The following is a 12,551-nucleotide window of genomic DNA, read 5'->3' as shown; positions in this document are numbered from 1 at the left end:
TGTAGTGGTTTCTGCCCAATACAAAATCTCAGGTAAACTCGCTACACCTTGTAATGAATTAGGTTCAATTGGAAACCCCTACATTTTTATAAATACAGAAAAGTTGAAATTTCATTTGATGTATTAAAAAGTCGTAATCTAGTAAATTTAGTTTTCAAACAATTTATTTAAGTAACTTATCCCAAAAAATATTTTTCTTTCAAATAATATTTATCTATCTTTTATTCTATTTTCCTTAATTTTTTAAAATTTAATAGGATCACTTTATAAAATAAGAATATATTATAAGTGAAATATAAATTTAATTATAAAAATAAAAAGATAATTTATTTGAATTAAATTAGATAAATTTTGAAAGTTAAACCTAAAATTTAATTTAAATCCAATACAAATTATTCTTAACTTTGATATATTTTATAATTAATTTTAAATTAGATCATATTCAATTAAATCGTATTTTAATTTTTTTAACACTTTAAATAACTTTTTATAATTAAATAATAAATAAAATATAAATAAACACACTAAAATATAATTATAAACTAATATAAATATTAAAATATCATTTAAATTTAAAGTACTATATCTTTTACATGATCTTATTAAAATAAAAATTTAAATTAAATAACAAGTATTTCTTAATTGATATTATTATTTATAATTGAAATTATAAACTATAAAATGTATAAATAATTTTTTATCTCATCAATTATTAATAATTTAATATTCTTTATTTGAAGATAGTAACAATCTATCCACAAGTTTAACAAGGTTGTTAGCACAAAAATTAATTTTATTTTTAGAAAATATTTTATTAAAAATAATTAAATTTAATTAAAAAATAAATTTAATTAATTAAAACTTCTATATAATTTTATAATAATTGAGTATTTTATATATTTAAAATTTAAAATTTTAATAATTAAAAAATAATAAAAAGTAAATAATTTTATTTTTAGATCATATGTGTTATATTTTGTTTTATTAATATAATAATAAAAGATACAAATTCCCTAAATCAATGATGTCCAAAATATGACCGAGAAAATGACGTGGTGAGAAAAGGGCGTTATAAATTTGAAAATTCTACGCTCTCACACTCACGCGGCGTGCTTTGTACGTTTGTTTCGTACTCAAAGCTCTCAACTTTAAGCGCAGGAGGCTGCTAGGGTTTTTCGCTTCTTCTTCCCCGCATCGCTTCAGGTTCAGATTTCTTTTCTAACTACGAATATATAATCTTCCATTATCCTTTTCACCTTTCAAATTCGCTCTCTTTAATTTTTTTTTTCTCTTCTTTCCAAAACCTAAAAGCTCCCTTTATATTTTACCCCAATTTTCCTAAAACTCACAGGTTTGGGTTTAGTTTTCTTGAAAATCTTCTTTATTATTCAAATATTTTACTGTATTTTTAATCAATTTGCGTTTATTTCTTCTTTTTTGTGGATTATTTTTTAGAAAAGGTTCATTTTTCTTGACTTTATGGACGTTTGTACGGATTCGAATCGAATTTCGGTTTAATCTGTGACTTTGATGTGTGAATATGCAGGCACTTGTTAAAGACTGAAACGATGTCCCGTGTGTATGTTGGTAATCTGGATTCAAGGGTCACAGAGAGGGACCTTGAAGATGAATTCCGTGTTTTCGGAGTTATTCGGAGGTAAACGAAGGAACTTTGGTTGACAAATGATAATGTTTAAATTTGGGGTTTTTCTTGAAATTCATGCTTGGTTAGTTGGGTTTCTTCTTGATGATATTATATTTTTAGGCAATGAATTGAAATCACTCAATTATGTTGGTTAATTTACCGGTTAAAATTCTAAGGCATTACAAATTTTCAGTTTTTTTTTTCTTTTTATTTTTCTCCTTTCATTATAAGTTTTGTTGTTCCTGTGTGTGCAGTGTTTGGGTTGCAAGGAGGCCACCTGGTTATGCTTTTATTGACTTTGATGACAGTAGAGATGCGCGTGATGCAATTCGTGAATTGGATGGTATGTTTTTGAAGAATTGTTGAAATGCATTAAAATGATGAACATTCATTTACCAAATTTGCAAAGCAATTTAATCTTACTTATCTGCTAATGTATTATTTGTTTTTACCCCTTTTCCGGTTTGATATGTTGAAGGGTTTTCCTCAACTTCGTATTTAACTCTACTTTCTCGTTTGAGGGAGCTCTCTTTCTTCTACTTCTACTTCTGGCTTGCAAATGTCTTATGCAAGCAGGCCTGCAGTAATGGTTTTTTCGTTAGTCTTCATCAAAGTCTGCTGATTTGTAGAGTTTGACACTTTGACTGCATGTAAAGAGAATTAAGAGTATGAACAGAGGATATGCACTGCTTTGGAGTGTTATGGCAAGCTACACATCTGTTGCATAATGGGTTTGTTTTATGAGATGTGTGCTACTACAATTAACCCATGGGCCACGTGAGTGCTGCCTGTGTTCTGTATGTCCCCCTAAGAGCTATATGTGCTCCAATAAGTCGTTATCGACCAGTGGTCAAATGAACTTCTGAAAACATTATGGTAACACAATTGTCTTTACTCAGAATGAAGAACTTTGTTCCCACTTTTGCAAAATATGATACTACTGTGTTTTCACAGATTGTATGATGGTTTAATTATCCCCAAGTTTGTGTGCATGTTATATTATCTTATTATGTTGTTTTTTTGTATTGTAATAAGCAGTGTTCATGTCTAATTACAAGATTTATCATAACTGAGACTGTCAGCATTTGATAATGTTCTTGCAGGGTTATGGTTTGATTAACCAAGATTTTTCCTTTTTAAGTATTGTGTGAGGAAACCATAAAAAAACTCTATCTGTTTTGCTGGAAGATTTCTCTTTTTTAATGTTTCTATTATGATTTTTAGCCTACTTCATATTTTCTTGATATTTTCATTTTCATTCTGTGGAGCAGGCAAGAATGGTTGGAGGGTAGAGCTTTCTCACAACTCGAGAGGTGGAGGTGGTGGCCGTGGAGGTGGCCGTGGTCGCTCTGGTGGTTCTGATTTGAAATGCTATGAGTGCGGTGAACCTGGTCATTTTGCTCGTGAGTGTCGCTTGCGTGGTGGTTCAGGAAGACGTCGTAGCCGCAGCCCACCTCGATTTCGTAGGAGCCCAAGTTATGGTCGGAGGTGAGTTTGCTAACCTATATTCTAACTTAACCTAGTGTGCAGTTCTGATAGCATTGGTTAATTCATCCTTATGATAACATTATATTGTGTTTTTTATAACTAATGATTGTTCCCTGAAATTGCTTGATAATTCTTTGTGCAATTGTAAAATATATGGATGTATATGAATGATGTTTTTGTATAAAATTAGTTTTTCATTATTACTGTAAGTCGTGAAAGATGAAAGTACAGGTCATAATGTTGTTTATATTTTGCATTTGAAATTGAAAATTGTATGTTTTGATAATATCCTGATTATTGCTTTTCGCCCCACCCTTTTTATTGGCATGAATCAGAAGTTACAGTCCCCGTGGACGGTCCCCTAGGCGCCGCAGTTTGTCACCTCGTGGACGGAGCTACAGCAGGTCACCTCCTTACCGTGGACGTGAGGAGTTACCATATGCCAATGGGTTAGGTTTCTTCCCGTCTTTAAATATTTCGTATCCCTTTCCGTCCTGTGTATTGTTAACCAATGTTGCTTTCTCTCTGATTCTGTTTTGAGGTTGTAGTTTTTACTTTGTAGTGCTTTCTATAAGATTCTGTTTTTAAAGAGGAATGACAAATTAATATATTGAGTGGAATATTTAGGACCTCAACTATGCTTTAATTAAAGATAGAATCTGTATTCAAGTTTTTGCTCTGTGCCTGACTTGCAAAGATGACTTAAGATTCTTCTTAATGGCATGCAGAAATGGCATTAGGGAACGTCGCCGAAGCAGAAGTTGAAATTTAAATGTTGGTAGCTGCAGTTATTAAGAGGATAATGAAATTATGTTAATCAATGGTGCTTGGACTGCACCATAAGTATGTTTTGTTGGGCAATGCCCTGAGACTCCACAGTTCTACTCTTGGATTGGATTAGTTACTTGAATTCTCGGCTTGTGTTGCTTTTATCTATGAAGAAAATTTTTAGTTCCATTGCAGGTAATAGTTCTTTTAAGGTTGGTTGATACTAATCTGTTGAAGAGAGTTCCAGATCTTTCTAAATATATGCTTTTCTTCTGTGTTGAGGTTTCTACTGGTACTCTGCTTCATTGCTTTTCTGCTTCTTCGTTCAGTGGATTGTAGTCTCTGGCTGCCCTTCTCTGCAATTTTCGATTTTTGAATGGTTGTGGGTCATAGCTGGCTACATACGCTGCATGCTTGTTTCATTGACTCGCCACTTGCAATGAGCACGCGCCAAAATTCTAATGGCATTTGTTTTTGTTAACATGAGAGTTTTTGCCCTGCATCGAATATAAGGGTTAGTCGGCCTGCATCAAACACTTCTGGCAGGTACTCCTCTGTTGGGCCGGTGGGTTTTTTTTTGACATGTTAAACCTAGGTATCAGTGAGTGTGGAAGGGAATTTCAATAGATAAATCTCAAATTATTGTGACCAAAATCATAACTATGCTGTTTAGAGATCATGACCCCCATTCTATGCCCTTTACATGTGATACAACAAAACAACAAAAAAGAACTTAACTTTCAGTTGGATTCAAATCCTTGTTCTCCCTTTCCTGTTTGCTTGAATACAATACTGGTGTTGCTATTGAAGGAAGATAAGTAAATAACTGCACTTCTTAATTGGTTGAATTGTGGGTATTTTATTGACAGAACAACTAGGGAAGTGAGAAAAAGGAGGGGGGGCTAAGTTATTTTCCTTTCTGCAAAGCATGTTGCATGCTTAAAATTGCTGGTGTTGCTTATTTCAAATGTATTGAATTTTATCATTCATCCCCTGGTTTCATGGGTCTTATTAGTTGACTCTTGATTATGTTAATTTCTCTATCCTGCTAAATCACCGAGGTACTGGTGTAGTGCCACTGTCCCTTTGGTTATTAAGGAATCAGGATACAAAAGTTTGATATTCAGCTTTGTTTGTCATCTTCTCTGCTGTTTGTTGGATTGTGTTGTGGCTGATGAACTTCATATTGCTGTGTTTATTTTTTAACCGTCCATCAGTTAGTATACCTTATGTTACATAATGTTAAATTAGGTATACTAATGTATTGTTTTTGAGAGAGAAATTTCGGCAGTAATATTTGTAGTTTGATGAAACGTCTGGAAAAGCGCATCTCGATTAATTTCACTCCGTCGACAGAATTATAATACCTTAAAAAGTTTGTAATAAAACTGATCGTTGCACGAAGGCATTGTTTTACGAAGAGTAAACTATCATTTGTTGTTTTATATTTACAAAAGATTCATGGTTTAGGGTTTCTGTCCGATAAAAATTTTTGGATGTTATTTTGTTTATTGGAAGATTTGATAATTTATTCATTGTGTTACTATAAAGTTAGTTTTGTTTATATATAGATATATTTGTCAATGTTTTTTACTTTTATAGGTAAAAATACTTTATTATTTTATGAATGAAAAATCTATTGATAATCGTTTAATAGTGAAGTATGTCAAATTATCAATTTGTTTTTCCATTTTATTTTAATTTAATTTCGGTATGTTTAATAAAGTCAATTGAATTCTTATTCACGGCACACTAAAATTTGCACCCCGTTGCATGGTGTGCGCTAATGGGTTAAAATGACGTGTACGTTTAAAGGCATCACTTGACAAATAAATAAATTTGATTAAACGGAATATTAAATTTTGAAAGTGTATCTGTATTATGTTTTATGCGTATTTTTGTACGTTCTTCCTATAAATAGAAGTGATTTTTAGCTTTTGAGAGGTGTTCATGTTTTAGTGTTTCAACTTTCAAGAATGTTTAATGAATAGAGTTAAGTGGTATGGACATGTATTTCTAGACAAGGTGTTTCATGGACAAGGTTGGCATGTACGCACATAGTAGTGTGTTTTGTGCATCAACGAGTTACCTTTAGTTCTAGAAGAACTAACACCAGTTTATAATTAAAATCATGTGGGTTTTGTTAACATACAAAGTATTGACCTATGAATGAGAAGGGAAATAAAGAAATTAAAGGACTAAATCTATTGTTGGTATAATTATTTTTACATATATGATAACACAGCTTCTCACTGAAACAAGGTTCCCATATCCCAATTTAAGAATTATTTTCTTGTAATGGTGAAGATTTGAGAAGGTGATCAGCACTATTTCTGCTGATAGTATTGGAGTTCCTATCATGATGATGTACAAAGGTATGGTAAAAGTATGATATAATTCCCCATATAGCTAGAGCCAAAGTGACAGCCTTTATCCCATGCATTTTGTCATGAAAAATGAGCACTGCCAAAATTGGAACCACAGGCACATTCAAAACGGATATGGCATTGGAAAAAAGTGAAGACACCTCAAAAATCAACCCTAAACAACCAACATGAAAGAGTTGCCAACTTATTGCTGTGAATGCCAATGTTAGCAAATAGGATGCCTTCCCCATTTCATACCCCTCCATATCTTCATGCAACTTAGTCCATTCTCCACTCCCAAATAGTCCCACTAGAGTAATACAAGTAGACATGAAGGATCCATAAATTGTCACATCTATAAGCACTCTCATAGTGTTCCTTTTCAAAACCTTCACAAAAGCAAGTTGTATAAGGGAAAGGTAGAATCCATACGCCACGGACCCTGCTATCGTCGCTATTACTCCCACCACATAATGTCTCCTAGGGTTTCCAGTAGAAAAAGGTGCGCTTTCGGGTTGAAAGGCGGTGAGGGTTGTAGAGATAGTTAGAAGGACTAGAGAGTTTAGTATGTAGGGAGTGAATTTCATTGAATGAAGGAAGAAGGAGAAGAAAGCATTGAAAACTAACCTAGATGAGGTAACTATTGCAAAAGTAGAGAGAGGAAGATAAGCTAACCCCATTGAATCAAGATAACAAGCTAATGACTCAACTATACCAAGTGTGACATAGATAATTGCTAGCATTATTGTAGATGGCTCTGAATGAAGAACATTGATATTGTGATTGTCTTTTGGTGTTGATGATGAGATGCAATAATAAGGTAGTAGAATAGGGAAACCCCCAACTTGTACAAGTGTTCCAATCCATTTGCTTTTTCCATGTTTCTCATAGTACAACCTTCCTAAGATTGTTGCAATTGTTTGGCATGATATCACTAGCATGGCATACAAGGACAATAGCAACCAACGGTAGTTTCTTCTTTGGCTCTTGTTTGTTGTTGGTGCAAAACTGTTATCCTCCATTGGTTTTGTTTCTTTGGAAACTTTATCTACTAACAAGCATACATGTCAAGCTATAAATTGTCATTAATTAGTAATTATTTAAATTTTATTTTTAAAAAATATAAAATTAATAAATATTAATTACAGTTGTTTAAAGTTGGCTGGTTATAAGTTGTTTATCTATATTTTTTCAAACAAAAAAAAATAGACAAGTAAAAATAAAAAAGATTTTAAAGGGCCAATAACTTTGGCCAACACACCAATTTTTTTTTTATAATTTGTGTTCACATTATACAGAATCTGCACACACATATTAACAGAGAGAATGCACACGAGTTATTATATTTTGCATCTATTTTATGAGTGTTGGTAAAAAAAAAACTGTTGATCACCTAAGGAGACTCAAACATAAATAGGTTAATTTAGTCATATATATATATATATATATATATATACATTAAGGAAAATGCATATTTAATACAGACCCACATAGTATTATACTACATTAAAGGTTGGTTTTCATTTTTCAATATTTCCTTCCTTTATCGATTGGAAAATAATAATCTAGATTCTAGAGCACCTCAGTTCAACCATATATTTTCAAACAATATTGGTGAAAGATGAGAATATCTAATTTAAGTACTTTCTGAAATTTTGGTAATCATCAAATTGAATTTTGATTCACATGTTTCATGCATATATCTTATAATCACAACCAATCGTATTTTATCGTATGAGTAAAAATAACTAATTTTTAAATTTATTATTTTAAAAATGATCTAATCACATAGATTTGATTAGATGACCGTATAACATATATAATTATTAAATTTTTGTAAGTGCTACCAATTCCTAATTTCATAGCATACGTTATTGGTTTATCTTCTTATTATTGAAGATGAATCTAATACGTACCAGTTATACAAAGTTGCAATTTTGGAGTTTTGGTTATCTGATCTCATGTCAAAACTAAACAAGTTTGGAGAGAGAGAGAATAAGTAATTAAGGAACTCTAATACTCAATCCATGCATCTACTACATATTCTATTGTTTCTTCGAAGAAAATTTATCTTGATTGATAAGTATATTAATTTTCTTATTTTGTTCACACGAATTATTGGCGCTTCGTTTCCTTTAAAAAACAAAGTTTAATTATGGATTACAATAGAGCTAGCTTCTAAAAGTGGAATACTATCCATCTCCATGAGTCTCCTCGCTATATCTTTTGTGTGTAAGATTCATTCATTATTCAAGGGTTTTTCTTTTGTTCTTTTTATTTATGACCTTTCAATTATTAACTAGAGCCATTGTCTTAGTAACTTATTCAAAAATATTATTAAAAAATCAGTCGTTGACTTAATTATTACGTATTTATATATTAATATAAGTGTTATTTACCTATTTTATAATATATTTATATTTTAGAATAAATTATTAAAATAATATCCAAAAGTTTATATCGTTGACAAAAATAATATCCGAAAGTTTATAATATATATTTAAAAAAACTTTAGATATTAACAGTGACGGATCTAAAAAATTTTAATAGTACAGATAATATATATAATATTCTATACGGATAGTTATTTTTTATCTACATATAGCAAGATTATTGTTATAATTATATTTTATTATTATAAAATATGATTAGTCTTCAAAATATCTAATTTACAAATTAAAACACTAAAATAGTAATTTAAATAATAACATATAATATAGAAGTTTATTTTTTTAGGTTTTATATTTAAAAAAAATTGAGTAATCTTTTTTTAACAATACAATCAAAATATTTCTCTTTATATATATAAGTAACAATTATTTAAAAATTTATTTTTTATACAATTAGAAGCCAATTTTTATTGATATTCAAAGTTGAATAAGTTCTTTCAATTAATACAGTTGCTGTAAAAAAAACTAAAGTTAATTCAAAAGAAGATAAATAATACTATTTCGAGTCGATTTTTAAGAAAAAAATATCAATTTTATTTAAATTAAGAATTGATCATTTTAATAGACATCTAATATAAATTCTTAAATTGACTATTAAGTATCAAAAATTGATTAAAAAATTATTGTGGAGTCAAATTTAATAATTTAATAAAGACAAATAAATATTATTATCATGTACTACGCAAGAAAATTTCAAATTATAGTGGAAACGCTTGGCTCACAACAATGATAATAGATCCGCCGTTGGCTATCATTGATACAAAATTTTGCAAGTATTATTAAAAAAATAAAAATTCTTCATCTTTAAATTTTATAATTTTATCTCAAAATATATATTTTTTAAAATTTTATTATGAATGACTATATTGTTGATGTGCTATTTTCACTCGTCATTACCAATTAACTTTTTTCAGTCTACGTTGGTCTCCGATTAAAAAAACACAGGAAAAAGATTCGTTATGATTTACATTGGAAGATGGTTGAAAAAAACCCTAATTTAATAGAAGGTCCAAGAAAAAAATTGGGATTAATCTGTTCCATTAAATTTAAAATAACGTCGTTTAAAATTGTCATAAAACAACGAGACTAATGTATTTTAAAAGCAACGCGTATCACTTTATCTAATACGTCACATTTATAACTTTCACGTAAGAGAGTGAGTATTTTGTGAACTGGTTAAACTTAGGATAAAAATGTATATGGTATATATTTAAGAATTTTGAAGACCGAAAATCTAGTTAATTTTTTTGGAGAATAAATTTATAAATCAAATAGTTAAATTTTTGGAGATTTGTATGAAAAATTATTCTATTTTTTATATATAAAAACAAAAAAATAATCATGTGACATTTTTAGTCCAAAAAAAATCATATGGCACTTTTAGATATAACAAAAAAATATAAAATCCAAGTACAAAGAATGAAATTAAATATTCTATATATTGATATATTTGATTTTATAGAATTTTAATATGTAAAAATATAAATAAATTTTAATCACTTTTATTTCTAAAATTATACATATAGTACTCTAATATTATGAGATATCATTTTTTTCATAGAGTAAATCTGAATCTTTCTCTAATCTAAAAATATTTCAACAAAAAAATACTATTTCTAATATATTTTTTCAAGCATGAACCTTAATAGGGATGTTAATAGAATAGGACGGGAACGAAAATAGAAAATGCCTTTTTGTTTTCCGTTCTTGCTTCTAGATTTTATCTCCATCTTTATCCTGGTCCGTCATGCTCTCATTTCTGTTTTTTGTGTTTTTTGTGGGACTCAATTCTCCATCTCCTTATATTGAACGTTTATATGAAAATTATAGTGAAAATTTTTAAAAAATAAAAAAACACAAAATATTATTATAACACACAAACATATTTTATTCAAGATTACAACTTACAACTTCAGAAATACAAAATAACAAATCATAATACATAAAACAAAATCTTAAAAATACAACTTCCATTCTAAAAAAAAGCCATAAAATAAAGTTTTCAACATCAAATATATATTTTTCCATTGTTAGAATACAACTTCCAACAAAAAAATTCTATATTCTCTGTTAAAATACAACACAAATATGAATATGTTAACATACATTATAAACAAGAATACTATATATTAAATAAAAATTTAATATAATAAAAAATAATTACCTAACTCCTAAATCCTCCATATCCATCTCATAGTCCCAAGAAATTAAAATTTTTTATCCTGATTTATCTATATTATATCAATCAACAATTCACAAAAGTTAAATTTAACATGAAATTAAACTTTAATACTAAATAAAACTTGAGTTATAATATTTTCACCAAAAGTGTGTATCCAATGCTGAGTACAAATTAACGCCTCAACAAGTTTACATTGCAACAAATTAACTTGGCCACCAGTACTAAAAGTGGACTCTGAGACAACAGTAAAAATGAAAATGGCTAAAAAATCTCTTGCAATCTTTTGTAAGGTTAGATATTTCATTCTAATATTTTTTCAGTAACTTAAAATGTCAAATTTTTTTAAATTTGTTTTACCTACCATAATACTCTCTTCTAAATAGAAATCCAACTCAGTTTTTGTAGCATAAGCTTCAGATATATCTTCCACAAATTGCAAGTAGATAGAGTTAAATTTTTTCTTTGAAAATTCTTTATCATGTCCAACATTTAAAGTAGAAGCTGAACTATCATCATTTGGATCTCTTCTTTTAACCCTAGCCTTAAGTTGATATTCAAATACTAATTCTTCCATCATTTTCTTGACCTTTCTCAGATAATTCTCGCTTTGAGATTCATATATTTTAGAAAAAAAATTTCAACAATTTCATCTTATATTTAAGGTCTAAGATAGCTCACACAACTATGACTTCATTAATTTGATCCTAATACTTTTCAAACTTATTAATCATACTAGTGTATGTTTCCGTACACTGTACGGGATAATTAATAAAAATATATAAATTTTTTATTAAAATAGATTAAACAAAATATATATAATAATTATTACTATAAATATTTTATAAAATTATAATTAAAATCAAAGTTTAATTATTTTTAATGTTAAAAATATTAAAAATAATTAGTATTTGTCTTAACTGATTTGAATAAAAAATATCCTGTTTAAGAAAAAATATCCCCCATCTGCTCTCCATCTTCATCACAAATACCCCTATTTAATTATCCCCTTAGCGAATGCAGATACCCACGATTATCTATGGATATTCTTTGAAAAAATTTTTAAAAAATTAACAAAAAAACCTATAATAATAATAATAATAACAAAAAATTAACAATATATATAATTCAACACAACTCATAATATATTCATTATAAAAAGTAACATTTCAAAAAAGAAAATATAAAAACATCTTCCAATATAATAATATAATATAATATTTTAGGGCAAGACTGAACGACGAACTTAAAAGACAGAGAAAGTGAGTTAGAAGAAGAGTATATATCAGTAATTTTATATTTGCGTGGATTTAACGGGTCCCTTGAAGAGGGTATCTATGTCCCCATCTCAGTCTATTTCGCGTGGACAGGTCTCCACCCGTAAAAATTTTACAGATCCCCATTTAGTTCCAAATTACAAGTAATTCGGCGAATATTCATTTGAATGGTCTTTTTTAGTCACTTAGTAAATTCCTATATAACTAAAGTTCAAGCTATATCATTCTCAGACAGTCACATGTATCCTTGATATAACAATATTTATCAAAAATAAGTGATTAAACACTAAATGAGTCACATTTTTTATATATATAATAATGGCTAATATCACATTAAATTCAAAAATATCACATTGTTATATTATCGATCATATTAAT

The 12,551-nt window shown here is 28.7% G+C and overlaps 2 protein-coding genes across 4 annotated transcripts; one reads left to right on the top strand and one right to left on the bottom strand.

Moving 5' to 3' along the window:
* The first annotated feature begins 1,017 nt into the window (after positions 1-1,017).
* On the top strand, positions 1,018-4,090 carry LOC112755608 (serine/arginine-rich splicing factor RSZ22A). Of its 2 annotated transcripts, none has more exons than XM_025803804.2 (6): positions 1,018-1,203; positions 1,547-1,657; positions 1,900-1,988; positions 2,917-3,133; positions 3,469-3,582; positions 3,862-4,090. In XM_025803804.2, the coding sequence occupies exons 2-6, from the start codon at positions 1,569-1,571 to the stop codon at positions 3,896-3,898; spliced, it is 546 nt and encodes a 181-aa protein (XP_025659589.1). In that variant the 5' UTR covers positions 1,018-1,203; positions 1,547-1,568; the 3' UTR covers positions 3,899-4,090. The 2 variants fall into 2 exon arrangements, with proteins under 2 accessions (XP_025659589.1, XP_025659590.1); XM_025803805.3 differs by lacking the exon at positions 1,018-1,203 and adding an exon at positions 1,209-1,351.
* A 1,993-nt stretch (positions 4,091-6,083) lies between these two features.
* Positions 6,084-8,313, bottom strand: LOC112755607 (probable purine permease 10). 2 transcript variants are annotated; one of them, XM_025803803.2, is made up of 2 exons: positions 8,184-8,313; positions 6,084-7,315 (listed from the first exon to the last, which is right to left on the bottom strand). In XM_025803803.2, the coding sequence occupies exon 2, from the start codon at positions 7,287-7,289 to the stop codon at positions 6,180-6,182; it is 1,110 nt and encodes a 369-aa protein (XP_025659588.1). In that variant the 5' UTR covers positions 7,290-7,315; positions 8,184-8,313; the 3' UTR covers positions 6,084-6,179. The 2 variants fall into 2 exon arrangements, with proteins under 2 accessions (XP_025659588.1, XP_072053703.1); XM_072197602.1 differs by having other exon boundaries at positions 6,084-7,318; positions 8,184-8,305.
* Positions 8,314-12,551: the final 4,238 nt, after the last annotated feature.

Source organism: Arachis hypogaea, chromosome 6, assembly GCF_003086295.3.
Source record: "Arachis hypogaea cultivar Tifrunner chromosome 6, arahy.Tifrunner.gnm2.J5K5, whole genome shotgun sequence".
NCBI lineage: Eukaryota > Viridiplantae > Streptophyta > Magnoliopsida > Fabales > Fabaceae > Arachis > Arachis hypogaea.
The sequence above is the reverse complement of the archived record's forward strand: the minus strand, read 5'-3'. Positions and strand labels throughout refer to the sequence as shown.

Coding starts and splice junctions, on each gene's coding strand:
- LOC112755608 (XM_025803804.2), top strand. CDS start 1,569: ATGTCCCGTGTGTATGTTGGTAATCTGGATTCAAGGGTCACAGAGAGG. Junction 1,989..2,916: donor TGCAATTCGTGAATTGGATG/GTATGTTTTTGA, acceptor TCTGTGGAGCAG/GCAAGAATGGTTGGAGGGTA. Junction 3,134..3,468: donor AGCCCAAGTTATGGTCGGAG/GTGAGTTTGCTA, acceptor GGCATGAATCAG/AAGTTACAGTCCCCGTGGAC.
- LOC112755607 (XM_025803803.2), bottom strand. CDS start 7,289: ATGGAGGATAACAGTTTTGCACCAACAACAAACAAGAGCCAAAGAAGA.